This window comes from Agelaius phoeniceus, chromosome 9 (assembly GCF_051311805.1).
Source record: "Agelaius phoeniceus isolate bAgePho1 chromosome 9, bAgePho1.hap1, whole genome shotgun sequence".
In the NCBI taxonomy this organism is placed as follows: domain Eukaryota; kingdom Metazoa; phylum Chordata; class Aves; order Passeriformes; family Icteridae; genus Agelaius; species Agelaius phoeniceus.
The window spans coordinates 8,315,557-8,341,329 of record NC_135273.1 but is presented as its reverse complement, the minus strand read 5'-3'; the positions used below and the strand labels follow the sequence as shown (position 1 = coordinate 8,341,329).

The 25,773-nt window shown below is 51.0% G+C and overlaps 1 protein-coding gene across 1 annotated transcript; it reads left to right on the top strand.

The window, feature by feature from the left end:
• Positions 1–1,321: 1,321 nt before the first annotated feature.
• ADRB1 (adrenoceptor beta 1) lies at positions 1,322–9,000 on the top strand. The gene is made up of 2 exons (XM_054636976.2): positions 1,322–2,713; positions 5,647–9,000. Exons 1-2 carry the CDS (start codon positions 1,346–1,348, stop codon positions 5,656–5,658), a joined length of 1,380 nt encoding a protein of 459 aa, XP_054492951.2. The 5' UTR covers positions 1,322–1,345; the 3' UTR covers positions 5,659–9,000.
• Positions 9,001–25,773: the final 16,773 nt, after the last annotated feature.

The following is a 25,773-nucleotide window of genomic DNA, read 5'->3' as shown; positions in this document are numbered from 1 at the left end:
TGCCAATGATTTAAAAGGCAGGAGAGAGGGGACATTGTTCTCATTTACTCAGTGGTTGCTCCACATTATTTTAAGAAGTTTAAAACAGTAAAATGCAGTAAAATGCAGTCTTACATCTTCAGAGCAGAACAGAGAGCCAAGCAGGTAGATGGAAATATAACCAAACAAGTTCCTAGCAGCAGGTTTCACAGGAGGGGATGGGACCTGGGCAGGGATTTGCTCAGTCGGTTGTCTGGGCATTGCAGCCTCCTGATGATTCACGTACTTTACTCAGTAGCTCATTACCAAACAATGGTACTAACAGCATTAATACTTAGAGCAGTCCCTAGATTTCGTGGCTTTGACCAGACTGTGTCAAAGCTACTGCAGGCATTTTTAAAAGTCCAAAGAGATTTGTTCAGCACAGCAGATAAAGCCAGAAAAGGGAGCTGGGGCTCCCACCTCCTTACCCTGCAGTGGCTTAGTCTGGCAGGGCTGGAGGAGAAGGGGAAAAAAGGATTCGCGATGGGGAGATGCAGGGGACGAGCGGCAGCCGCAGTCCCTGCACAAAGCTGGCAGCATCATCCCTGTAAGTGGGTTTTACATGGGGGCTCAGGGGCTGCCCAGGCTGGGAGAGGAGGCACTGGGGACAGGGGGCTTGGGAGCGCGACGCTTGTCCCCGATGGGGACATCCAATGGGCATGGCAATTACTTTCCAGGGGAGAGTGATGCTAACAGTGCTGGCATTTTGCATTTTCCAGGGATAAAGAGAAGTAACTTCTGCTCCAGAAGCCGGTAGGAGCCTACCCTGCCCGTATCCCCTGCCTGCCCTGCGGCTGCCGGGCACAGACACCCCTTGCTCAGGACATCCACACTGCCGTGCGGGAAGGGGCTCTGTGCCCGGCAGCCGCGGGGCACGCAGAGCAAACACGGGGATCCGGGCAGGGATAGGGGCAGGGATAGCGGCAGGGATAAGGGCAGGGATAGAGGCAGGGACAGGGGCAGGAATAAGGGCAGGGATAGGGGCAGGGATAGCGGCAGGGATAAGGGCAGGGATAGGGGCAGGGATAGGGGCAGGGATAGGGGCAGGAATAGCGGCAGGGATAGCGGCAGGGATAAGGGCAGGAACAGGGGCAGGAATAGGGGCAGGGACAGGGGCAGGAGCACGGGCAGCGGTACCGCCGGTGCGCGGGCGGGGCGCTTCAGTGCCGCTCGCTCGGTGCCGATTGGCGGCGGGCGGTGCAGGGGCGGTACCGAGGCGGTGCTGGGGCGGTACCGGGGCGGTGCTGGGGCGGTACCGGGGCGGTGCCAGGGCGGTGTCGGGGCGGTGTCGGGGCGGGCCCGTCCGGCGGCGCGGCGCGGGGCCATGCGGCAGCCCCCGGGCGGTGGCAGCGGCGGCGGCGCCGCCTTCCTGCCCGCGGCGCGGTGCGGAGCGGCGGCCGAAGCGCCCCGCACAGCCATGGGCGATGGGTGGCTGCCTCCGGACTGCGGCCCCCAGAACCGCTCCGTGGCCGGGGTGACGGCCGTGCCGCCCGGGAGCCGGCAGCTGCCCGCCGCCGAGCTGTCGCAGCAGTGGGCTGTGGGCATGAGCCTGCTGATGGCCCTGGTGGTGCTGCTCATCGTGGCCGGGAACGTGCTGGTGATCGCGGCCATCGGGAGGACGCAGCGGCTGCAGACCCTCACCAACCTGTTTATCACCTCGCTGGCCTGCGCCGACCTGGTGATGGGGCTGCTGGTGGTGCCCTTCGGGGCCACGCTGGTGGTGCGGGGCACCTGGCTCTGGGGGTCGTTCCTCTGCGAGTGCTGGACCTCGCTGGACGTGCTCTGCGTGACGGCCAGCATCGAGACCCTGTGCGTCATCGCCATCGACCGCTACCTGGCCATCACCTCGCCTTTCCGCTACCAGAGCCTCATGACCAAGGGTCGGGCCAAGGGCATCATCTGCACCGTCTGGGCCATCTCTGCCCTGGTCTCCTTCTTGCCCATCATGATGCACTGGTGGCGGGATGACGACCCCCAGGCGCTGGAGTGCTACCAGGATCCGGGCTGCTGCGACTTCGTCACCAACAGGGCTTACGCCATCGCCTCGTCCATCATTTCTTTCTACATCCCCCTTCTCATCATGATCTTTGTGTACCTGCGGGTGTACAGAGAGGCCAAGGAGCAGATGAGGAAGATCGATAGGTGCGAGGGCCGGTTCTACGGCAGCCAGGAGCAGCCGCAGACGCCCCTGCCCGCTCACCCTCACCACCAGCCCATCCTCGGCAACGGCCGGGCCAGCAAGAGAAAGACCTCCCGCATCATGGCCATGAAGGAGCAGAAAGCCCTCAAGACTTTGGGCATCATCATGGGGGTGTTCACCCTTTGCTGGCTGCCCTTCTTCCTGGTGAACATCGTCAACGTCTTCAACAGGGACCTGGTGCCGGACTGGCTCTTCGTTTTCTTCAACTGGCTGGGCTACGCCAACTCCGCGTTCAACCCCATCATCTACTGCCGCAGCCCCGACTTTCGTAAGGCCTTCAAGAGGCTGCTGTGCTGCCGCCGGAAAGCCGACCGGTGGCTGCACGGCGGCGGCGGGGAGCTGGCCCGGCTGCCCGGGGGCTTCATCAGCACCGTGGGCTCCCCGGAGCGCAGCCTGGCCGGGACCTGGTCCGACTGCAACGGGGGCACTCGGGGCGGCAGCGAGTCCAGCCTGGAGGAGAGACATAGCAAAGCCTCCGACTCGGAGTCCAAGGTATAGGGGGGGGCGTGGGGGCCGCGCCGGAGCCGGGACAGGGGGGAAAGGCAGGCAGGGAGACACTCAGGAGCGGAGAAAGCCCCGGCAGCTGCCCGATGGTAACGCTATTGCCGAGCGACACGATCCCTGCCGTGGCACGGGGAGTGCGGGTGTTTACTTAGGAATAAAAGCAGGTGAACTGGTGTACGACATACCTCATCCGAAACTACAGAAAACAGGAAACCCACTGAGCGGAGAGCAAAGGAAGCCAGCAGCCCATGCCAGAGGCAGCCGCCTGTCTTTGGGAGACGCGCTGTCGCGGGCACGGTGGCGGCAGCGCCCGGGTGGCTGTCCCAGGACCGTGCCGGTGGCCGAGCTGGCGGGTGGTGCTGGCCCTTGCGACCGAGTTCGGCTTCAGCTGGGGTCCGGCCACCCCCGCCCGGCCCCGGGCTCATCCCCTCTCCCAGGGCACCGGGGTTTTTTGGGGAGGCGCGGGGTCGGTGCTGCAGGTGCTCCGGGCACAGAGCGCGGGCGGCGAGACACAGACCTGCCGGCAAGATGAGTTTTAATCTCGGAGCAGCCGTGCTCTGCTCGCCTGCAGAGTAGCGAGAGAGAAAATAACGAGCAGTGAGGAGCACTGGTATATTTTGGAAGGGGGTAAAACAACCCAACCCACACTCTTGTGCTTATTCCCTGTGCATCAGCCAGCAGTGAGTTACTGTGCTTATCTCCTTCGGCCAGACAATAGCAGTCAGGCTGAGAAACTTCTACCTCAAACTGTGCATATTGTACAGGGGAATGAACGGACCATGTTTATATTAAACAGCATATTTACATACCACTAATAGGGTTTTAGGACAAGGGCCGGGGAGGGGGGGGGTGAGGAACCTTCTGCAGCTTGTTCATTGTAATTACAGATGAACGGGGGGAGGGGGGAGAATCCTGGCAACAAAAATTTACTGCACATTTTTTTAAAAAAATGGCGACAAAGTCGTTTTTTTGCACAGTGTTAGAGTTGTAAAGTTATTTGAAGATATTACTTGCACACACATACACACATGCAGATTGAAAAGGAAACGGAGGTTTGCGTAACACCGACCCTGAACCTGATTTCTGGTTTTGTCTGATCTGTTATAGTTTTATTGAGAGAGTGACTTTTTTAATATTATTTTTGAAGGTACTGTAAATATATCCATATTATAAATTAAAATATCTTAAGAGACTTTATTATTTTTATTTTTAATTCCAAATGCCCACGTGAATCTGCTGTTATTTTAGCTCTTGTGTGTCATTTCCATTTTTCTCTCTGTGTGTGTTTTATAACATATTTATACTTTGGTGCAATTTACTACTGTGTAAGTAATTGGTCTATGTGCAATAAATACCATTGCAGCACAAGCAAGTGTGTCTCTATAGGTTTTGAAACAATACCAACCTATAATGGGAAGAACAGCATTTGTTTTTCTCTAAAGATGGCTCAGATTACCAATACAACTTGATCTAATGGCTTTTCCTGACACAGTGTTGTAAAAAACCTGTTTGAAACCCAGTATGGTTGTGTTCCTGTTGCAGTGAGGTCCACTGACTTCCCTTATTAATGGGAAAAAATTAATGGCTAATGACAAGGTGTTTCCACACTGATAATGAATACTCATTTTCTTGAACTATTTCTTTCTGGAATATATTCTTCTCCTTTTTTTTCTTTTTTCTTTTTTTTTTTTTTTAATTATGTTGTTGTTGTCGTTGGAGTACCTGGCTGGGAGTCAGGAGACCAGAATATTTAAGATTACAGAGGACGCTTAATTTGAAAGCTTGAAATGGTCTTGAGTAGAAAGAAATCTCTGTAAGCATTACATGCCACCCCACAAGTGGGTCCACCTCATGCTGAGAGCAGGTCTGATAACTGAATGTTGTATTTTTCATTGATCTCAGTAAGGAGTTACAGTGAGCAGAAGTGCTGCAGCTTTGTGCCCCTGCTCCGAAAGGTTGTCTTCCTTTATTGCTTTATGAAGGTGTGCTCTATCCTGTGGTTTCATAAAGTTTTTCATTACTGAAATGAATAAATGGCAGACAGACAAACAAAAAGACAGTGTAGAATAAAAGTGAAGTATTTTTTGGCTTTATTAAACTCAGGAGTATAGTTTAATTAAATATCAGCTCCCAGGAACAGCTCTTCCCAGAGCGAGTTCTTAAGGGTGGTGGCTCACGGTTTGTTTTGGAAACCAGTTGTTCATTTTTCTTTGTTTTCAAAGTTAAGGAATTTGTCCTTTGCAATTTCTGATGTTGTATTTTCAGGGGGAAAAAAAAAGTTACTCTTTTTATGCAAATACAAAATAAAGGGACTGGAGAAGTAAATAATACTTTTCCATTGATGTCACTGGAGTTTGATGTGAGCTGCAGTTAATGGTGTCTTCCTTGATAACCGTGAAATGGGCTCCTTAAAATGCTGGGGTGACATCAGATCAGGAGCTAAGTGAAGTGGGCTCTGCCATCAAATAATTAAAAAAAAAATCTGGTTTTATCTTTGATTATAGCAAACACAACAGGACCAGAAGGGTGCCCTGGATGGTGATGTCTGATGCCAGCAACTGCAGCGAGATGTTGGCTGTGCATGTCTGGGATGGGATGGGATGGGATGGGATGGGATGGGGAGACAGCGCTGCTCTCCTTGGGGATGTTGTGGATCACAGAGCCAGGGCAGGGCCAGGTCCTTGCCTGCTGGGTAGATCAGGACAGGATCCCAGCACCTGGCTGAGAACTGAAGTGACTGTCAAGCCCTCATCCTCAGCAGGGTGCTAGATCCTGGAGAAGCACAGGGCCTACTGCATGGAGCAGGACAGCCTGATGGACTTGGCTCTTCATCTCATAAATCAGTTCACACACTCAGTTTTAACTATCCAAACACTCCTGCCCTTAGACTTTAAAAAGTAGTGACATTTTTGCTTCAACAGGATCCAGCTTAGGTGGTGAGAAATTTATGGCCAGAACTTGCTCTGCTTGCCCTGCTGAAGAACTGTACTGGGTGATGCATCTCCTGGACAAGTGTAATGGCACTGAGGTAGGATGAGTTTGGCCCACTGACCTCAGAAGGGCCAGCTGTGTCAGCAAAGCAGTCAGGATTTGCCTGCTGTTGAATTTTTGCCAGTTGAGGACCTGCTGGAAGAGTCTGGAGGCTGACACGTTGAGTGCCTTCATAGACAGCTGAAGTAATCCCACTGGCAGCCTGCACAGGGCACGCCAGTCCATCCTGCACGGCGTGGAAAAGGCAGTGGTACAGTAACAGTGAGGACAGAGCAGGACATATGGCACACACGTGTGCGAGGCAGGGGAGGCTGCTAGCGAGCACTCTGCCGTGGATCACACGCAGAACAGGCTGTTCTCTGCAGGGAAGAAGGATACTCTGAGAAGCATCGTGGGGCAGCTGAAATACTCCCGAGGCAGCGAGTCAAACACTCAGGATGAATAATTTTTTCTGACGAAAACCAGACATGGATTAGCAGTTGGAGCTGCAAGTCAGAAAGAAAAGGTGGTGGGCATGCGGCTGCACACGTACGTGGGCAGGAGAGCAACAGCAAAGAGCTGCAGGCCTGCAGGGAAGGGAGACACAGGTAAACCAGAAATCCACTCACAGAAAATGTCCTGCAGCTGCCAGGACCAGAATTGTTTGGCGAGGATGCCTGGAGACTTCCACAGGGAAGGCGCCTGATTCTCCAAGGCGCCGGCCACGCTCCACGCAGTGTTTGCTCAGCACTCCTGAAAAGAAGGCAGCCTCTCTCCACGTGGTTGAGTGGGAATAGATCAGCTTGAAGGACTGCATTCAGTTTTGTGTGTGCTCAGGGAAGTTGAGGCTGTTTCAGACACGCAACAGGCTCTGCAGAAGGACTCCCCACCAGTGAGAGCTGCACAGAAGCCCTCCTGCAAATCCGCTGCACTCTGAGACTGCAGCCCTCAGCATCCACTGTCTGTAGCTCCAAGCAGCATGGAACTATGTGCAAAAAAGGTGGATTATGATCTGAACTGTGCATTTGACAGCATCAGCTGGGTGTTTGAACTGCTGCATGCACTGGCTCTTATGCAGATGCTGCTTTCCCTCTTGGATATCCATGTGTCGTCGACTATAAGGACAACTTCTTTATCAGCTTTTTTTTTTCCCTAAACACTATCTGAGGCTGAGATTTTATTAACAACCTTGAAGTGGCTATTTTGCAAACCTTCCTTGTGCTGCACACTTTCCTAATTTATTGTAATTTCCCGTCTGGTGGAGTGCACTTACTTCCTTTATGTAATATATCAGCTGCAGGCCTGGAAATTGGGCAGCTATGAACTGAAAAGAGCCGACTTTCGTGAGGCCAAATGCGGTCAGGCATCATTGCCACTGGGAGCAGAATTTGACCTGATAATCTAATCTCATACGAGACACTATCTCCAGAAAAGTATTGTCACCAACAGCAAATGACCTCTGCTAATGAAGCTGGAGCAATTAGTCCTATTTAAAGCTGTCGAGAAAATGTTAACTGCTAAACAACAGTTAGTGCTGGATAGTTCAAATAATGAGTGTTTTGTTTGCTGGTGTGTGTTAGGTGATGTGTTGGGAAATAATTATCCTTTGACTAGCAGCCAGCTTTGTACTAATCAGAAGGGAGAAGTCATGTTCTGTTTGAAGGATTATAACTAAAAATAGTTCTGTTACCACCACATCAACGAGCAAGATGAAGCAAATTCGCGGTGATGTACACGCCTTGCTAACGTTTCACTTTTCCTCCTAAAAACTCATTGTTCAGCTGGGACTTTCTGTTTGGTTGTGTCAAGAGCACTAATGTGATCTCCTGCAATAGCACTAAGCACACTCTCCCCATGGAGCATTACCCTATGCACCACTGACTCGCTTTCAGACCCTGCCAAATTCCCAAACGGCCCAGGAGGAAGTAAGGATTCTTTCTCTTCATACAAACAATTACACATAATGTAAGATCAACAATATTTTTGGGCAATCATGTGGCAGAAGAAATCGATCTGCTTTTTCTCTGAGATGTTTGTGTGCCTGCCCATCCACCAGGAGCAGCTGCCCATGGTAACAGCAGGTGATTTATCCCTGCAATTCAGTAACTTCAACCTGCCAAACTCTGCTGGGAAAAGTGACCAAGATGGGAAAAGGATAAAAAAAGGTGATGATGGTGAGCAAACACAGTATTGGCAATGCAAAAAGGAAAATTGGGGTATCTTTGGCCGTGCTGTGGGTGTTGCCTTTTACTGATAAAGTGTAATTGGTTTAGAGAGGGATGCACCAGGCAGAGGCACCGTGGAAACACAGGTTAAGAAGTGTTTGAGGTCAGACATTCCATATAGGACCATGCACCAAAGGACTGGCAGCTGAAATATGCCCAAAACATTCCTAGAAGTTTTTCCTATTCTTTGTGGATAACAGCAGCAGAGTAAAGCTCACCTGAGCAGCTTTCAGCTGAGGCGAAGCCACGCAGCTCCCTGGCCAGCCACAGACACATGGGACCCCCTCAGCATCCCCTCCTCCCCTCCAAGTGGCTCCAGCCGAGCTTCGTTGGACCTGGAGCTGTCCCCCAGCCTGGAGCCTCCCTCCTGTTCTGTGGTGCCAAGCAGGAGGTGCCCCCTGGCCTCGGGGGTGGCAGTGCTGTGGGCAGGTGCTGTGGGGTGCAGGGTGTGCCCGTGCTGCCCCAGGCGTGCTGGCACTGGCTGCCAGCCATGCCCCTGCCCCACTCATCCTCTGTCCTCCCAACCAGCCACAGAATTGGGCCTGCTCTGCTGGAAATGGAGCAGAGTTTGGGTTTGTTATGTAAACTGGTGATCAGCTTCCCGGTTCACCAACACCAGCAGCTTGGTACTCACATTTGCTTCACAGGCTCACTTTTTTCCTTCCCTGCCCCACTCAGCTTCCAGGTTTTTCATGGTAATGTTTGCCTGCTTGGATTAAGCACCCACAAGTTTAGGTTTTTTTTGTCAGTGCCCTGGCAGCTGTTTGAATCCAGGTATGAACTGTACCAGGGGCTGGGCAGTGTCTAGGTTTGGTTTTACTCATTCCTTTCAGGATTGATGCTCAGAGTTATTAATGTTGGCTGCACCAGAGTGCAAAATTCCCAGACAAATAGGAAATGAGTCCTGACCTCCAGGTTCACAACCTAAAGAAGAAAACAGAAGCTTACCATTTGCAGACTTTTGCTATTGGCATGATTAGCAGAGCATCTCAGATGTAATGGTGTACCCTTCCCATCTGATCCTGTGTAATGCACCAAATCCTGTTGTCCTTAATGAGATTAAATGAGGATTTTTTACTAGTTCAGTGCCTTAGCCATTAGCAACTGTTGTGTGTCTCTAGGCAGTGATGTACCTTTGCAAGCCTGGCCCAGTGTCTCTCTCAAAGCCATGATATTTGGCTTCTTCCTACTAAAATTATTTTGATAATTGCTCTTAAGCTTATTGGCACAATGCTTTGAAAATCAGATCTAAGTGTTTACACCAAAGATGTGCAAACAGAGACACTAAAGAGCTCAAAATCTCAGCAGCTGTTCAGTGTATAAGTATTTCAGCTACCAACGAGCCATTTTGCAGGGCCAGGTGAGTGCTGCAGCCCCCTTAAAACCTGCAAGCTGCCCTCCTTCAGAGAGGGACCCTGCCATGGTAAGGAACAATTGCAGGTGCAGCACAATAGCTCATCACAAAAGGTTTCTCCAGGTGGTAAAATTTGAATAACAGTGCTTTGCTGCCAAAATGTAGGTACCTCTTGTTAAGAAGGGATCAAGAAAAGCAATTCCTAGTGGGGAAGGGAGAACAGTGCTCAGTTAAAGTTTCCCTGTGCAGATGGAGAGCCCCACACTGACTGGTCCAGTGAGGGTTACAGACACCCTGGTGAGGAACAAATGCCATCCACCACAGCCTCCCCAGGGACACCCTCTGTGCCCCCATCACCTCGGGTGTACAGTGTGTGCCCCTCTCACCTGCCTGGGTGTCAGAAGGCACCTCTCAGAATCTCTGCTGCTCAGAGTGACTCTCAGATATGTACAAGCCTCTTTTCCCAGCCCAGCAGTTGAAGAAGGAGTCAGGATTCTTCTGTTCTCGTTCTCAAGGTTGTTTATTATTTCTTACCTGTAACATTCTTTCTCTGACCCGCCGCAGGTCTGCCTGGCAGGTCAGGTTGAGGCACACTGACTGCCCTCAGAGGTTGTGTTATCTTTTTATACTCAAAACTACGTGTACATCATTTACCAAAACTTCCCAATATCTATCATCTAAGTTAGACAGTGAGTTTCTACCTTTAACCAATCCAAAAGTGCCAGCATCACCCAGAACATGGAGCTTAGGAAGAAGAAAGAAGAAGGACAGGGTACACCCAAATTCCTCCATCTTGGGACCTCAAGCTCCCATTCTAAAAACCTCAAAAATCTATTTTTCACCCTGTGACAAACTAACTGTTATTCTACCTAAACTCTCTTGACTCATAATTCTTCATATAAAGGTGGTAATTTGCTCCATGGGTCACAATCAAAGTCACAGGTGTCTTGGGCCTGGTGCCAAGGTCCCTGAGCCCCCTGGCAGGGGCTTGAGCCATCCAGGACAACCAGAGGGATGTCCTGGCTTCCAACAGGGATCCAGAGGTGTCCTGAGACACAAAGGTGAGTGTCAGCCTGCACTGCCACCTCTCATTGTGCAGCGAGGGAGGAGAGCTTCCTCTTGGACTGCAGCAGGTGAGCTGGGAGATGTCCCACAGAGCTCCCATTGCTCCAAGCCCGCCTTCAGCCAGGGCTGCTGTGTTTGTCTGCTCTTCCCCTAAATACTCACTTGGGAGCCATCAAATAAGATCTCAATTAGCTGACTTAGGAGGCAGTGTGGGCTGTGCTGGCTGGCAGGCAGCGCTCCCTGGCAGGCAGCGATCCTCCATCCTCCATCCTCCATCTTCCATCCTCCATCCTCCATCTCCATCCTCCATCCTCCATCCTCAATCCTCCATCCTCAATCCCCCATCCTCCATCCTCCATCCTCCATCCTCCCTGGAGGAGGCAGGAGGGCGATGTGGGACCTGCTGCTCACACACAGCCCTGCCCAAGCATCGCTGCTACCCCAGAGGATTCCTGTCCCCAGACTGGGACAGCTACACCTCCAGTGCACCCAGGCTGGATCTGACACGGGAGCATCTCAAAACAGCTCTCAAAACAGCCTGTGTCCAATACTTGGGATTTTTGGAGCTTTTCTCTCACGTGCAGCACAAGGCAGGTGCTGCAGTAATTGCCAGTCACAACAGGTGCTGTAGCAGTGCTCTGAACCACCTTGAGAGCATCCACGGGAGAGGTTTTGTTCCTGTTTCACTGCCAGCCAGTTCCAGCTGTCTGGCAACAGGGTAGATGCCTGTCTGTGGTTTTTAACATCAGCCTGTCCAAGCCAGGGCTAGTGCTTGCCCCCTCTCCTCCCCAGCCCTCAATTCCCAGTCCATGTCCTGCTTCCCAGCCTGGCTCTGCTCCCTGTGCTGCTGCAGGGGCAGTGGCTCCTTGGCTGGAAACCAGCCCCTGCAGACAAGGCTTGTTTCAGCTCACCCAGCATGTTGCACCAACAGGGGTAACAACTGGCACAGGAAGATGCAGAGTGATGGGTTAGGGATCATCTGGTTTGGAGCAACCTTGATTTGGATCCATCACTGTGATCACCAATCTCATGTCCAGTGGTGATGCTGCAGAAGCTGAGACAGATCAGACCTCTCTGGCCCATTGTTTTGCTTGATTGGTGCTGAAAAAGGAGGGCTTGCTGCCCAAACCTTCCCTCTGTTTCAGAAGCTGCTCTGAATATTCTATTCAAAGGAATACTGACTAAGCCATTAAGCTTCTCACTGTATGGAAAAAATCAAATTTATTTTTTTTTTTACAAATAATGCAATAGAAGAAAAATTATTTGTCTGATTATTTCCAAGACCAGAGCATGGAGCATGGGACAAACTTTTGACAGAGACTGGGACCAGGGCAGCTACAAGAGTAACTCATGTGGGTCACAGCACTAAACTGTCCTCAAATGCAAGAGGGTGACATGGCCACAAGCCAGGGACAGTGGAAAAATAATTTCTCAGGAAGAACAGCTCTGTTTGCCCTGAGTATCTGTATGAATCCCAACACTCATGGGCACCACTGAGCTGTTAGGGGCTTGTGAGCAAACCCCATAATGTGTGTCTGCTGGTGAATGATGTTTAGCAGCTTTTATTCCTGCACACTTCACTTATGTGGGAGCAAGGAATGTGGTGATAAAAAGGCTGGAATGATTTCAGTGCTGGATAGTTTCCATTAATATATTTCTCGTTATATAACGCTGCCATCCCAGTACAAAATCCAGTAAGGTGCCTTTAGGAAGGTGGGACTTTTCTCCATAGCTGCAGTTAGGGAAGTGGGGCTGTAGAGCAGGCTGGGCTTTGATCAGACAATTTTTAATTGCACCGGATGTGTTTGGGCTATTGCATGGTATGAATTTTTTGCCTGTAGGTTACAAGGCACCTCATAAATTAAAAGGTTGATGTTGTCAAATGCATGCCATTAGCACTCCAAGCAGATAATCCTTCCCATGGCCTCATCAGAGTCTATCTCAGAGCCTGTCTCCAGATAATGGCCTGGAAGAAGAACAATGGTGCTCCCAGCTCCCAGGGGCCTCCACTCTTCTGTTCTGTGCTTCAGAGAAGAAAAATTATCATTATCTGCATGGCTCAAGCTCTCTTTGAAATGCAGTTATTTTTTACTCATACACTCCCAAGTATTTTTTACGTGATATCAGTGAGAAACTTGAAACCCCCTTTGAGAAGAGAAAGATTTCCTGCAGCCCTACTACTAAAGAAAATGGATAGATCAAGTAGTAAAGTTCAATGACTTACTTAGCGTTAAATAAGAAAGAGAATAATGAATTGGATTTTGTGTGCCTGGTCTTCCTCTGCAGGGAGCAGTCAGGCTAATGGATTTTCATTGCCTTATGCTTCTGTTCATCAGCCTAGGTGAGTTCAAAACACTCTTGCCTTTTTATGTTCTCCTTTCCCTGCCCACTTGTCACAACTTCGAGTATTTGGAGATCAGCAAACACATGGATTTGCTGCCATCAGCACCATCTTGACTGGGGAGGAAAACACAGGGTTAACCCCTGCACCCAGTGATGACTTTTGGCTTCAGGGGCATCTGTATTTTATGCTTGGTAGCTGCAAGTAGACAATTCCTTACCTAGGGTGGACGCTGATTTCCTACTATTATGAATTCAGGCTGTAACGTCCTTCAAAAAAGACATTATTTCCCCACTGGGTTCACCAAATATTTGTTGGGTCTCCAAACCCTCCTCTTTGTTTAGAGGATTTGCCAAACATGCCGTAGGGCTTTTATTGGGGAAGGAAGGGAGGTGGCGGAGGAGGAAACGATTACAAAGCAATTTAACATAAACAACTTTCTCCTGTAAACTCCAGACACAGCCTGGCAGGGAAGAGGTTAAAGCTAGGGGGTGGATGGGGAGACTCATTAGGGCAAAGTAATGAATAGCAAATTGAAAAGCCCAGGGAGAGGCACAGGGGGAGAGATGAGCTGACCCTCCATGGGACCCCAGAGGGACTCTGGCTTGCTGGAAGCCCTCTGCTGCTCTGACCTCAGGCTTTGGACCTGGTTCCTCCTTCAGCATGCCAAACTGGGGGATGCTCAGACAGAAATTCTGCAGAACTGATTTGGAGTCATATTTCAAAGGTGAGCCTGAAAGGTTTCCACAGAGCCAGAAATTGCTGCTTCCTGCCCCAAACCTTTGCTGGGGCTGCCAGCGCTGCCCAGAGCCAGGGAGCTGCTCTCTGCCCACTTGGAGCAGGATTTCCGTTTTCCTACCAGCCTTGGTGCCTCAGGCTTTGTGGTCTGTTTTTGTCTGAGTGGGAAATGCATAATGACAAACAGTTTAAACAACTTATGGTACAAGGAAACTCGTGGAGTAAAGTACAGGACTCCAGTTTGTTTCCAAGGAAGTGATGCACCCTCCAAAACACTCCACTCAAGCACTGATATTGGGAGTGCAGGTTCACTGTGGCCATCCTCAGTGCTGCCTTCAGCCCTCAGCTGGGCTGGTGCTCAGGCACAGCTGAATGCCTGAGGTTCAGGGAAGGTCTGGCTCTGGGAGCTGTCCTGACTCTTGGTTTGCTTGTGTGGGTAATTCTGGTCATCCTGGTGCTGGGGAAGGGAAGCCCAGGAGCCACAAAAGCCACAGAGGAATTCTCTTGTTCTATTTCCAGCCCTGCTTTTTAAGACACAAAGGTTTTCAGAGCAGATGCATTTCTGAAGCTTATCTGTGTGAATATTTGAGTGCTTATCCAAGCAGAACAAAAACCTTCAAGCCTTCTGAGGTCTATCCATCAAGAGCCTTATCTCCCCACGTCACAATTTGGCTCCTGGATGCTGCTGCTTGGAGCCTCCCGCCACCAGCTTCCCATTTTCCCTCTCTGTGCTGCTCCACAGCATTCTCCAAGGCACCCTGTGGTCACACACCCCCTGCCACTCCAGTGATGGGCTCTGCACTGCATGCAGGAGCAGCTGTGCTGGGCTGCATTGGTGCTGCTGTGCCACAGCCCATGGTCTGCATGCCCCTCACACACACAGAGTCTGGGTAATGGCCAGAGCAGAGCACACTGACTCTGCCTGGCCCCAAGAATGAGGAACGTTTGCCTTTTTTAATGGGATATTAATGGGGCTTGGATAAAGGAAAGCTGTCTCCTCTATCTGAGGTTCCAAGACTGAAGTATCCAAGGGGAATACTTCTGATCCTCTCCCACCTGGAAGCTGCTGGTCCCCTCTGGCAGAGGCACCACTGACGTGGAGCTGCTTGGAGATCTCAAGGAGCACCTTAAAAATCCAGGCAAGCTCTGCTCCTGTAGCTGAGCATGGAACCTGAGCCACTGGGAAGCACCAGGAGCATGGCAGGAACACAGGAGAGGCACCAGCATCGTCAGCCATGTGGGAATCCCTGGCCAAGCCAAACAGCCTCAGTGCCCAGTTTGTGCCCTGTGCCAGGAGAGTCTCTGCAGTGCCTTGGGACCAGGGCCACAGCACTTTTCTTGCTTTGAAGCTGAGCTGGCACAAGAAGTTGTTTGCAGCCATCCTGTCAAAGCCATGGCCAAAAACAATAGGGTGAAGGCTTTGGAAAGAGCCACCCATGCATAGTGTCACTGATTTTAGCTGGGACCTGGCTGGGCCAGGGCTTGGGAACTGCTTTTATGCAGGTCAGGGGCTGAGATCCTGTGCACCACGGTGGGGATCAGAGACCTCTGCTGCTGCTTGGTGCTGCCTGGGCTCAGCCCACATGTAGGCAAGCTTCAGCCTCAGCGTGGCTTTTTCCACCAGGGACCATTTTCATATGGCCCTTTTCACAGGAGACTCTGATGTGTGGGTGGGTTGTGCTCTCCTCTCTGTGGTTTTAATTTCTTTCTCTGTTTTGATGGTCAGAGGAGTAAAGCTGATTCCCATCTCATATCAAACAATGAATTCGTCTCAATAACAAGGGGCTAAATCTACTTTTTATCCTGTGGTGTATGATAAGCTATTTATGAATTTCATATCACTGCTGGATCGTAGTCAGGGTTTAAAATAAAGTTTTAATTTAACCATAGTTTTCCAGTGCTGACAGATATGATAAATACATTTTTTTTCTATAAAACCTAATTTCAGCAGTGTTTTGCAAAAATCATTAGAAGCTAAGGATCATTTCCGTGGGTTTTTTTGCTTTGTTTTTCTCCATGTTCCAGTGTTTAGTTTAATGTTACATTCCATTATAGAAAAAAAAATGATGTCTGTGGTAATTTGTTCTCCAAGTCCTGTGCTTGAGAGATGGAAGGATTTTGCTTGAGAAGACCAATGGAAAGAGGTGCCAGCTCATTTAACAGAGGCCTTGGGGCAGCTGCAGCACCTCCCTGAGGTAGGACCAGCCCTCAGGGCACTGCTGCAAAGCCCACTGGCAATTTCACAGCGACTGAGCAAACCTTGGCATCCCAGGTGACCCCACAGGACAGCCCAGAGGGCACAGTGGGGCAGGTTTCGTGTCTGGAAGGTGAGTTTGAGACCCAAGCCCTCCATCTACAGGAGGGTTGTGTTCCTGTTGCATCCACCCACGAGCTGAGTCCCTTCAAAATTTTTCTGGACCCTGTCCAGATTTCCTGCTTCCCCATGTAAACAGCTTTGAGGAAGATGCCTCTTTCTGCAATCAATCATTTTCATTCTGCAGTAAATAGCTCTTGCATCAGCCACCATTGTGTTGGTGGTGTAAAGGCAGCACAACAGAGCCCCACATGTTGGGAGGTGAGTGGGTCAGGTACTGTGCTGGAACAACAAAAACACAGGGAATGTTGAGCAGGAAAAAAAAGCTTGTTTTTAAAGTGTTTTAAAGCTGCTGTCTGTCTTCTCAGCCCTGCAGTTTACAGCCCATACTTCTCACACTGCCTCCCTGACAGACAGACAAGGGATGAAGCTATTTGGAGAGCAAGTCTGTGCTCTGCAGACATGAAAACACTGACACTTGTATCTATATGGGCTGGCCTTTGTCTGTGAGGAGCTTCCAGGAGCTCAAAATACCCAGGAAAGGGGCATGCAGAAGGGGAGAGAGGTCTTCTTCTGGTGGGCTGCCAAGTCACTCAGGCTGCTTTCGTGGTGATACCCAGGGGATGTCACTGATGCAGCCAGCTATGATAATCCTTTCAGTGGGAACAGGTGCTGGGGGATAATCCTGCTGTTTCTCTTGGTTATGGTTCCCTTCAGTCACTAAGACAGAGCAAACAGGATTATCACAGCAGTGACTCAGGGGTGAAGGGTGCCTGGGCTCTGTGGACATTTGTTTCCCAGGGAGGTGCTGGCTCTGCAGGGCTGCCTGTCCTGCTGAGGGCAGCCAGGTGGGCTTGGCTGGCTGCTCCCGAGGCTCTCACTCACACTGGCCCTCAGGCATGAGGGCTGAATCCCAGATGGAAGCTCCTGCTCTCTCCAGCTCCCCCAGGAAGATGCCTTCCCCAGAATCCCAGGCAATGTGGGATGGACACTGCCCAGATGTGCACTGTCCCAAATCCTAGCAGGAGCTGGGGGAGCACAAGGAGTGGCAGCTCTGCCTGGGCTGCCGCATTTTCTCTGGCCAGGAAGGTTTGAGGCACTCCAGACCCCCTGTAGGGGGTTCACAGGGACCCAGCCTGTCCTGACCCTGTGAAACTTCTGTGCCTGAAGCTCTAAGTGCAGGCTCATCCTCCAGCAGACTTTGATGTAGTGTCAGGTTTTGTTTTAAACCCCTGGAGTGCTGCACCCATCCATCCCCTCTCAGCCCAGTTTCAGTGCTCTTAGACCAGCCTGCACCCTGGTGAGTGTCCTTGCCATGCAGAGCCAATGCCTCTGTGCTCCTGTTTCACCACCTCTTGCCCTGCTGATAACAACCTCTGACCCCCCTGTGATTCCCTTCTCCAGCAGTGGAGGAAGGGCACGTGAGGTTCTTGGAATCAGCCCTCACAGCCTCTGTGCACAAACAGCTGCTCCCCACTGCTGGCTGGTTTCAGGGCTTCCCTGACCCCTGGTTTCAGTATCAGCACACCAATTGATCTTGGCCTCATGCTTTTGTGGCAATCTGGGCCCAAGGCTATTTTAAATGGAAAGCTAACAAAATAAACATGTGTGTAGAGCATATAGACAGTGAACTGCAGGAGGAGGAACCAGGGACGTGCAGGGTTGTTAAAGCTCCAGTTGCAGTTGTGCTGATAAGGCAGTTTCCAAGAAATTGCCCAGCCCTTCAATTCTAGAAGCTCTCTCTTCCCAGGTCAACAACCTTCTGTGGGCTGAATCCTGCTGTCACTCTGCAACAAACACAGGCCAGGCTGGACCTTCTGCAGGTGGTACAAAAAAGAGAACCTGTGTTGCTAAGAAGGGGTCCAGGCACCCTCTGGCACAGGAAACCAAAACACACAATGAGAAGCATGTTGGTAACTCTGGCAGTTTGGGAAAGCACAAGAAAATGTGCTTCAACTTCATTCTTCTTTGGCCAAGCCTCCTCCTTGCCTGAGAGGGATGAAGGTGGTGTTGGCTGAGCTGCTGCCAGCCCTGGGCTGCAGTGCTGCCACCTCCATCAGCTCTGCACCCAGGCTGCTCCAGCTCCTGCTCCCCTGCAGCTCCACACTCTGCTTTTGGCCAGCCTTAACCTCAGACAGGAGAAAAAGCTTTTTGGAAAGCAGATCTTCCACAGCATCCCACAGCTCCATGAGCAAAAATGTTCGGTGTGGCTCTGGTGGGAACACAGGCAGGGCTGCCTGGACCCAGTTGTTTGGCTCCTTCATTTCACAGGGATATTTTAAAATATCTTATGCAGGTGCAGGAGTTGACACAACAGAGCATGCACCGTGTTAGAGTCTGTCCAGCTTGTGTGCAAACACCACCAGCCCCCTTTTCAAACTCTCAGGAGCTGTTTCATAAACACAAAACACTTCACTTAATTTCCAAACCACGTGGGGTTTCCTCAGCAGGGCCGGTGGTGGAGGACACGGCACCAGCCCCAGGGTTAGCAGCAGAGCCAGGCAGAGGCTTCCACCTGCTGGGGCCTCCTGAGTGAGTGCTGCACTTGGTCAGTGCTGCTCAGCACCTCTGCACGGTGCCCTGGCTGCTGGCAGGAGCTCTGTGTGCATGGCACAGACCCCTCTGTGAGTGCTGCCCCTCTGCACAGTGCCCTGGCTGCTGGCAGGAGCTCTGTGTGCATGGCACAGACCCCTCTGTGAGTGCTGCACCTCTGCACGGTGCCCTGGCTGCTGGCAGGAGCTCTGTGTGCATGGCACAGACCCCTCTGTGAGTGCTGCACCTCTGCACGGTGCCCTGGCTGCTGGCAGGAGCTCTGTGTGCATGGCACAGACCCCTCTGTGAGTGCTGCCCCTCTGCACGGTGCCCTGGCTGCTGGCAGGAGCTCTGTGTGCATGGCACAGACCCCTCTGTGAGTGCTGCACCTCTGCACGGTGCCCTGGCTGCTGGCAGGAGCTCTGTGTGCATGGCACAGACCCCCCCTGGCCAGCCCTGTGCCACCAACAGCTCTGGACATGTAAGCCTTGTGAACAGTGAGGATGCTTACTCAGTAGCTTTGGGCACCTGACCTGCTTCTTGCTCATTTTATGTCTTCCAGGGTCTGTTTCTCTTCCTTGCTGACCCCACAGAACAGGGTCATCTTTCTGGGCTGACACAAATTGCCAGAATTTTGCTGAATTGGGGAACCTGTTATTTCCCCATCGAAACTTGCTCCTACCAAAACCAAAATGAGTCTTCCAGCAGTCCATAGAAAAGGAGGATAAAATTCCTGTGTGTGGGATGGGCACGTGCCTGAGTTTGTGTGGGATCCCACACTGGCACCAGGAACCTTGAAGGTCTTCATGGGAAACTCCTGGTATGTTCAGGGATGGTGGCAGCACGTGGCCTCAGCTCTGCTGTGCAGTGTCACCCTACAGTGTCACCAGCAGTGCCACCCTGCAGTGCCACCCTGCAGTGTCATGTGCAGTGCACTGTGCAGTGTCACCTGCAGTGTCACCCTACAGTGTCACCGTGCAGTGTCACTGTGCAGTATCACCATGCAGTGTCACCTGCAGTGTCACCTACAGTGTCACCATGCAGTGTCACTATGCAGTGTCACCCTGCAGTGCCACCCTGTAGTATCACCTGCAGTGTCACCATACAGTGCCACCCTGCAGTGCCACCCTGAAGTGCCACCGTACAGTGTCACCTCAGTGTCACCTGCAGTGTCACCCTGCAGGCAGCACTCATGAGCAGCCAGGTCAGGTCTCAGGGCTGCTGCACTTGTGAGGGTGCAGAGCCTGACCAGTCCAAGAAAAGCACAGGAAATCCAGTTTGTCCCACTCAGAGGAGTTCTGTAGCTGCCCCTGACTCCTGCATTCCTCGAGGTTAAGGGACCTGACCCTTTTCTGATGGGCCCTTTGTGGATCCTGCAGTGCTGAACTCTCACTGCTGCCAGCTTCTCCAATGGGCCTGTGATGCTGCAGCCTGTGTTTTTCTGGGGCAGAGACTCTGCTTTTGCACCAAGCTCACTGAATGCTATTGACACACTTTCTTGATTGAGCCTTCTTTCGTTTGAGCTGCTCTACCAAGCTGCCCTGAGCCTCCACAGGGCATGCTGACTTGCACCTACAATGCATCAGGCTTCATCTTCCCAGTCAGCCAGGCTCTGGGAAAGTCACTGGAAGGACTCCAGTGGCTTTGAAATAGGAGTTGACTCATGCCCCATGAGATCAAAACAAAATGTCTCTGCATATGAAAAAATATTATGGAAACTGTAATCATTCATGCACGAAAGCCTCACTTCAAGTTTATCATATAAAATACATAATATTGTAAATGGAAAGAAAAAAATTACACAAGGCCTGGTGTGCATGAAAATTACTGGCATGTGAAAATGTCTTTTCCCATAAACAAAGCTGCGGTCTGCTACACACACAGGCATCCAAAATGGGGAATCTTGCTCCTTTTCTGCTCTTCTTCAAAACTCTCCCTTTCTGCAGGAGTAATTACTTTCTAAACTCATCCCTTGTACTGCCAAGAGTGACCAGAGTAAAGGCTTAGGATGGAATGACCATTATGGGGCAGGGTGGCAGTGTGACAGGTATTCCAGGAGTTCAGGGACACAGCAGCAGCACCTGAGAGCACTGCCTGGGGGAACAGGTGCTGGGGGATAATCCTGCTGTTTTTCTTGGTTATGGTTCTCTTCAGTCACTAAGACAGAGCCTGGGACAGAGGTGGTGCTCAGAGCACCCCATGGCAGCTGCAGCTCTTGGCTCACTCAGCTCTTTGTGGGATCTGAGTCTGGGGTCCAATCCTATCCCCCTGGAGCTGGCCAGGATGTGCTGTGGTGCTCAGCAGTGCAGATTCCCTGTGATTCCCTCAGCCCACACCTGCAGCTTGGTCACATTCCAGCAAGAGCTGAGTGCCATGGTCCAGGGAGCAGGATTTAGCATATCACCTTGAGGAAACGAGCAGAGGATGGTTCTGCAGGCACAGCAAAAGTAACTCTGAGGGGGAAAATGAATTAATGTGGGTATTAACGAGCAATTTGTCATACAGCCCCTAGAGCCAGCCTCTGATGCTGTGAAGTGTGCTGTGAAAAGCACTGGATGCTGCTGTACCTCCTGTGGCTTCTCTGAAGCTGCCCAGCCCTGGGAGCTGGAGGATAGCACCAGGCCTGTTCACTGCTCAGCAGGATGAAACTACAGCTGCTGCTGCTGTCCCACCTCTGCCAGGGCCAGGGGGCAGATGCAGCTCAGCCTGTCCCTCCCTGGCTGGCAGCACCAGGAGCTGCCTGAGGGCACTGTCTGTCCCCTCCTGGGCTGGACCTGACACACTTGCCATTTCTCACTCTGCAGTGCCTCAGTGTCCCCTCCCTGTGACACCCCTGTGGTGGCAGGAGGGTCCCACCACACACCCTCCAGCAGCAGGGCTGAATGTAAGCACAGGTGAGATTCCAACAGCCCAGAGAGCCAAGTGGAATGACCCACCTGCACCATTTGCCCACTATTGCCACCAAGTGAGCCATTTTCTCCCCAAAGCACAAGCAGTTCAGCACTGCACTGTGCAGGCCCATCACTGATGCCCATGCTTACAGGGAGGAGCTGTGGGATGGTCTCGGGTTTTGTGTCTGCTGAAATGGCTCCCAAGGTACTAAAAAGTCTTTTTTCCCAGCCCCTTGCTTGAGGAAGAAGTCGAGATTCCTCAGCTCTGGTTCTCAAGGTTGTTTATTTTCTCTTATCCAATACATTCTTTCTCTGGCCTGCTGAGATCTGTCCAGCAGGTTGGTTCATGGCACACTGTCCACCCTTGGGGTGGTGTTAGCTTTTTATACTAAAAACTACATGTACTTTATTTACAATACTTTTCCAATACCTATCACCTATGTTAGACAGTCTGTCTCTACTCTAAACCAATCCAGAAGTGCCACCATCACAGCAGAAGATGGAGGACAAGAAGAAGAAGAAGGACAGGACATCCCCAGATTCCTCCATCTTCACTCTTGAACCCCCATTCTAAATCCTCAAAATTCCACATTTTCACCCTGTGATAAATTCACTATCATTCTATTCAAACTCTTGTGGCTTGCAAATCTTCACACAACGTTGGGAATTGTTTCCATGGCTTAAAATTGAAGGCACAGGTGGTTTTGACTCCCTGCCAAGGTCTCTGAGCCCCTTGCCAGGGTCTCTGCTCCTGGGTTCTGACAGGATGGCTGAGAAGGCTTCTGGCTCTCATGGTCTCCTGCCTCAGCACTATGGGGTGACTGTGGCATGTTCCTCAGCTAACTGGGCTGTACTGGTTCCCTGCTGGAGCTGGGAACTGGCTGACTGACCCCCAGCTGCCATCAGGAGACATCCAGCTGCCATGACTAAACTCTTCTTACATTCCAGAGCTCCAACAAATAAATGTTTATTGACAATAAGCTGGTGTTTTGTTTTGGGAAATGAGCAAACCACCTTCCTGGTAGCTGGTGTGCAGAGGGCAGAGCCTCACAAGGACCTGCAGGGCACCAGGCAGTAACAGGAGCATCTTGCCTGCTCTCCTCTCCTCCTTGGATGGGTTTGGAATGAGCTCTGGAGGTCTAACTGCCGAGAGTAATGATGTGTGAAAGCTCACTTTCATTTTTCACTCTACTTTTTTGGAAGGTGGAACATTTTAGAGTTGACAGTACCATGCTTAAGCCATATGAGGCAAGTAACTATTTTTAACCAGATGGAGACTATCTGAGAGCCTACTGCTGAATCATTTCAAACAAGGAAGAAATCATGAGATCCAAATGTAGGCGTGGGAGGGATGGGGGTGGGAAGGCTTTTATCATACACTTATCCCAATAACTGTCCAACTGCTTCAAAACTTCAGACCACTTAACTGAAAATGCCTGTGGGGTCACTTCAAGCAGTGGCTGCATTTTACAAAATGCTCCTGCTCTGAGAGAGAGGCAGATCCTCAGGTCAGAGCAGCTTGGGAGGCTCCCTGTGCTCACCAAGCCCCTGTGCATCCTGCACCAGGCTCTGAGCTGTGCAGAAGACACTTGTCCATCTTGGCACTGCCCTTCTCTGGGCCCCCATCACCAGGTACTGATGGGTGCAAGGTGCTCAACTCTTCTGGGGACACAGCCTGGGGTGAGAGGAGAAGGGGTGGTCTCAGCCCTGCTCTGGGTGTCCTTCCACTGCTTCTGCCTCCCCTGCCCATTCCAGCACGGAGGTGACACTCCAAATAATCAGAATTTGCCAGGTGAAATTGGCCCTGTGGACAAACTGAGGGATTTTTGTCACATTTCCTTGATGTGACACACCTCAGACTTGCAACAAAAGGCCTTTCTCCCTGTTGAGGGAGGGTCTCACTCAAGGAAAGGGAGAGCCAGGAAGTACAACTGAGTTACCCCAAATGCCTGCCACTGTTTGTGTGAATTAGTGCACAGCCTATTCATAGGCACCCAGACACAGGGGTGGAACCCCACCCATGAAGTTTATCTTTCTGCTAAGCCTGTGCTACTCATTGCAGGTGCAGCATTGAATGGTTCCCTGCAGGAATGGGGCACTGCTTGGGCACACCATGGGGCCAACACAGGGCTGGGAGGAACATTTCTGTTCTGTCCTGAGGCTTGGTGGTCTGCAGTGTTTTCCCACTTTGCAATAGGAAATCAAACCTGCTTCCCTGACCTAGTTTGGTACTTGGCCACTAGCCTGTCTTCTCAGTATCGTTGAAATCATGAGTGGGACACATGCCCTTAGCCCCCTTTAGACAAATCTCTTGGCTCTGATTTCCCAAAATCTGCTGCTCCTGGGATCCTCTGCACTGAGAACAAAAGTCAGACTCTGTCCTGGCTTTGCACTTCAGCATGGGTGGGGCAGAGTGTGCAGAGATGACACCAAGGCGTTGTGAAGTCCCTTTTCTGCTTGTCACACAACAAAACATAGGCTCTTATTTTGTGGAGACAGAAAAGTCCAAATTAACTTTCTCTTCCAAGCCAGCAATATCATCTACAGAAGGAATCTTGCACATTAAGCTCCCAACTCAGTGGCACCTCAAATGAAGAGCACATTGGCCATGGTAGGTAGGCTGCAGTAGCCTCTGCATACACCCTAAATGTGAGCTATGAGACCAGGTGGGCATTCTGGCTGCAAGGACTCAAGCAAATTTAGCAAAAGGGGTGAGATACATCCCCTTTAAAAGGGGTCAGGGTCAGTGTCTTCAGCATGGAGAGTGGAGTTCAGGATAAATAATCTAGAAATTCAATGTTTTTAAGAGCAGCTATGAAGTGAGAGGGACACAGCAGGGTCTGCTGCCACCTCCAAACGCCTCTGCACAGCACCCAGGGCACTGCACACCCCGGCTCCAGCCTGGCTGGTCACTGCTGTCACTGCAGCTGTCACCCTGGGGCTTTGCTCTCCCTCTGCAGCGAGCAGCAAGGCTCGCATTGCTCCCCGTTATGTCAAATGCAGCACAGGCTTGCATCTCCCATGGGACCTGGCCTTCACTTGGGATCCCCATCCATGGAGAAGCTCAGAACTTCCCTTGCAGGCCTTCTCCTTCTTTCTGGCTGTTTCTGAGACCTCACCCCTCCTCTGGAGGCAGGGCTGTGGGCAGGGATGGCTCCCTGCTCTGTGTCACCCCTGCCAGGCAGGGCACAGCCCAGCCTGCTGCCAAGCTGACCTGGGCTCTGCCTTGAGGAAACGCCAGGCTCAGCTGATGTCACCAGCCTGGCATCCAGCATACTCACACACCACGTGTGGCTTGTCCCATCCCTTCCCCTGCAATCTTGAGTAATGGGGACTGACACATGTTTTTTCCAGAAAGCAATCTCTTCAGAGAGAATTAATTCTGCGATTTCCAGGTGCTTCCTCCTCCGCACAACTGATGAAGACTTCCTGCAGCCAACGGCCAAGGCTGCTCCAAGCCAGGACACTTAAATCAATCTTTTGTTCTTGGGGACTTTCTGTAGCTTGGTGGCTCTGGGTGCTGCCTCTTTCTCTCTCACAAACCTAGGTCCTAAAGCTGCCAGCAAAGAGGCATTTTAAAGAGAAGAGGAGGGCAGGGTGGGAAGTGGCTTGTCTGGGGGTCTGAGCTTGTGGGGAGGCTCCTCTGAAAGCTCCTTGCAGAGCATCCCTGGGGGTGAGGCTGTGAGTGCAGCCTGGGGTCCACCACAAGCAGCCTCGAGTGAGCCTGCAGCTGCATCCCACTGTCTGAGGGTGAGGCCAGCAGCCACCAGCAGATCCTGAGGATGTGGTGGCTGAAGGCTGTGTTTAAAGCACCAGATGACCTCTTCTTCCCAATTTGAGGGCTTCTTGAGTAGGATGTTGGCTTTTGAGCAACGCTGTGTCCTGTAGGTTCTCTGTGCATTAAGAGGAACTGAGATTTTGATGGGAACACCTTGTGTTGTGCATCTATTTCCTCTCTCACTTATCAGGGGTTGGATCATGTTGCTTATGGTAAAGTCCAAAAGAGAGATGAAGCTGTGAAGCATGAACAAAAAGTGCTCCTCATCAGTAGATAGCCCAGAAGCACATCCCATTAATAAGGAGTGATGAGTCAATAAAATGTCTTTTACTCCCTGATGGAGAAATTTTTATTCACTGCTTCTTAGCATAATGTAGTGTTGGGTCTGAGCCAGAATGTTTTTATTTTCGAGTGGATCTACATTTGCATTTTCTCATGGCTATTCTATAACCTGACTGCATTGTCAGTATACATAATGCTGGCATCACAACATTTTCAGAGCCTGTAAAAGACATGGAGCAGAAATCCAGAGAACATACCCCACACCTGTGTCCTACCTGCAGTGCAACCACCAGTACTTATCTCACAGGTACAACCCCTCCTGACTCAGATCTCAAAGATCCATTGGTAAAGTGTATTTCTTCTTTTTTCAATAAATGTTAAGCATTTCTTTATCCAGCTTTTTATTTGAGCAAGAGGCCATGTCCTGGTGCTGAGCTGCAGCTTTCTTACCTTGCCCTCCTCATCAGGCTGCTCTGTCCTAGCCGGGTTTTTAAATGCGATGGATTTTAAACTAACCAGTTTAAAATGTACCAACCTGAACATGAAGTCTTCGTGGTC

Excerpts from the sequence above, each read along its gene's own strand:
- ADRB1 (XM_054636976.2), top strand. The coding sequence starts at position 1,346 with ATGCGGCAGCCCCCGGGCGGTGGCAGCGGCGGCGGCGCCGCCTTCCTG.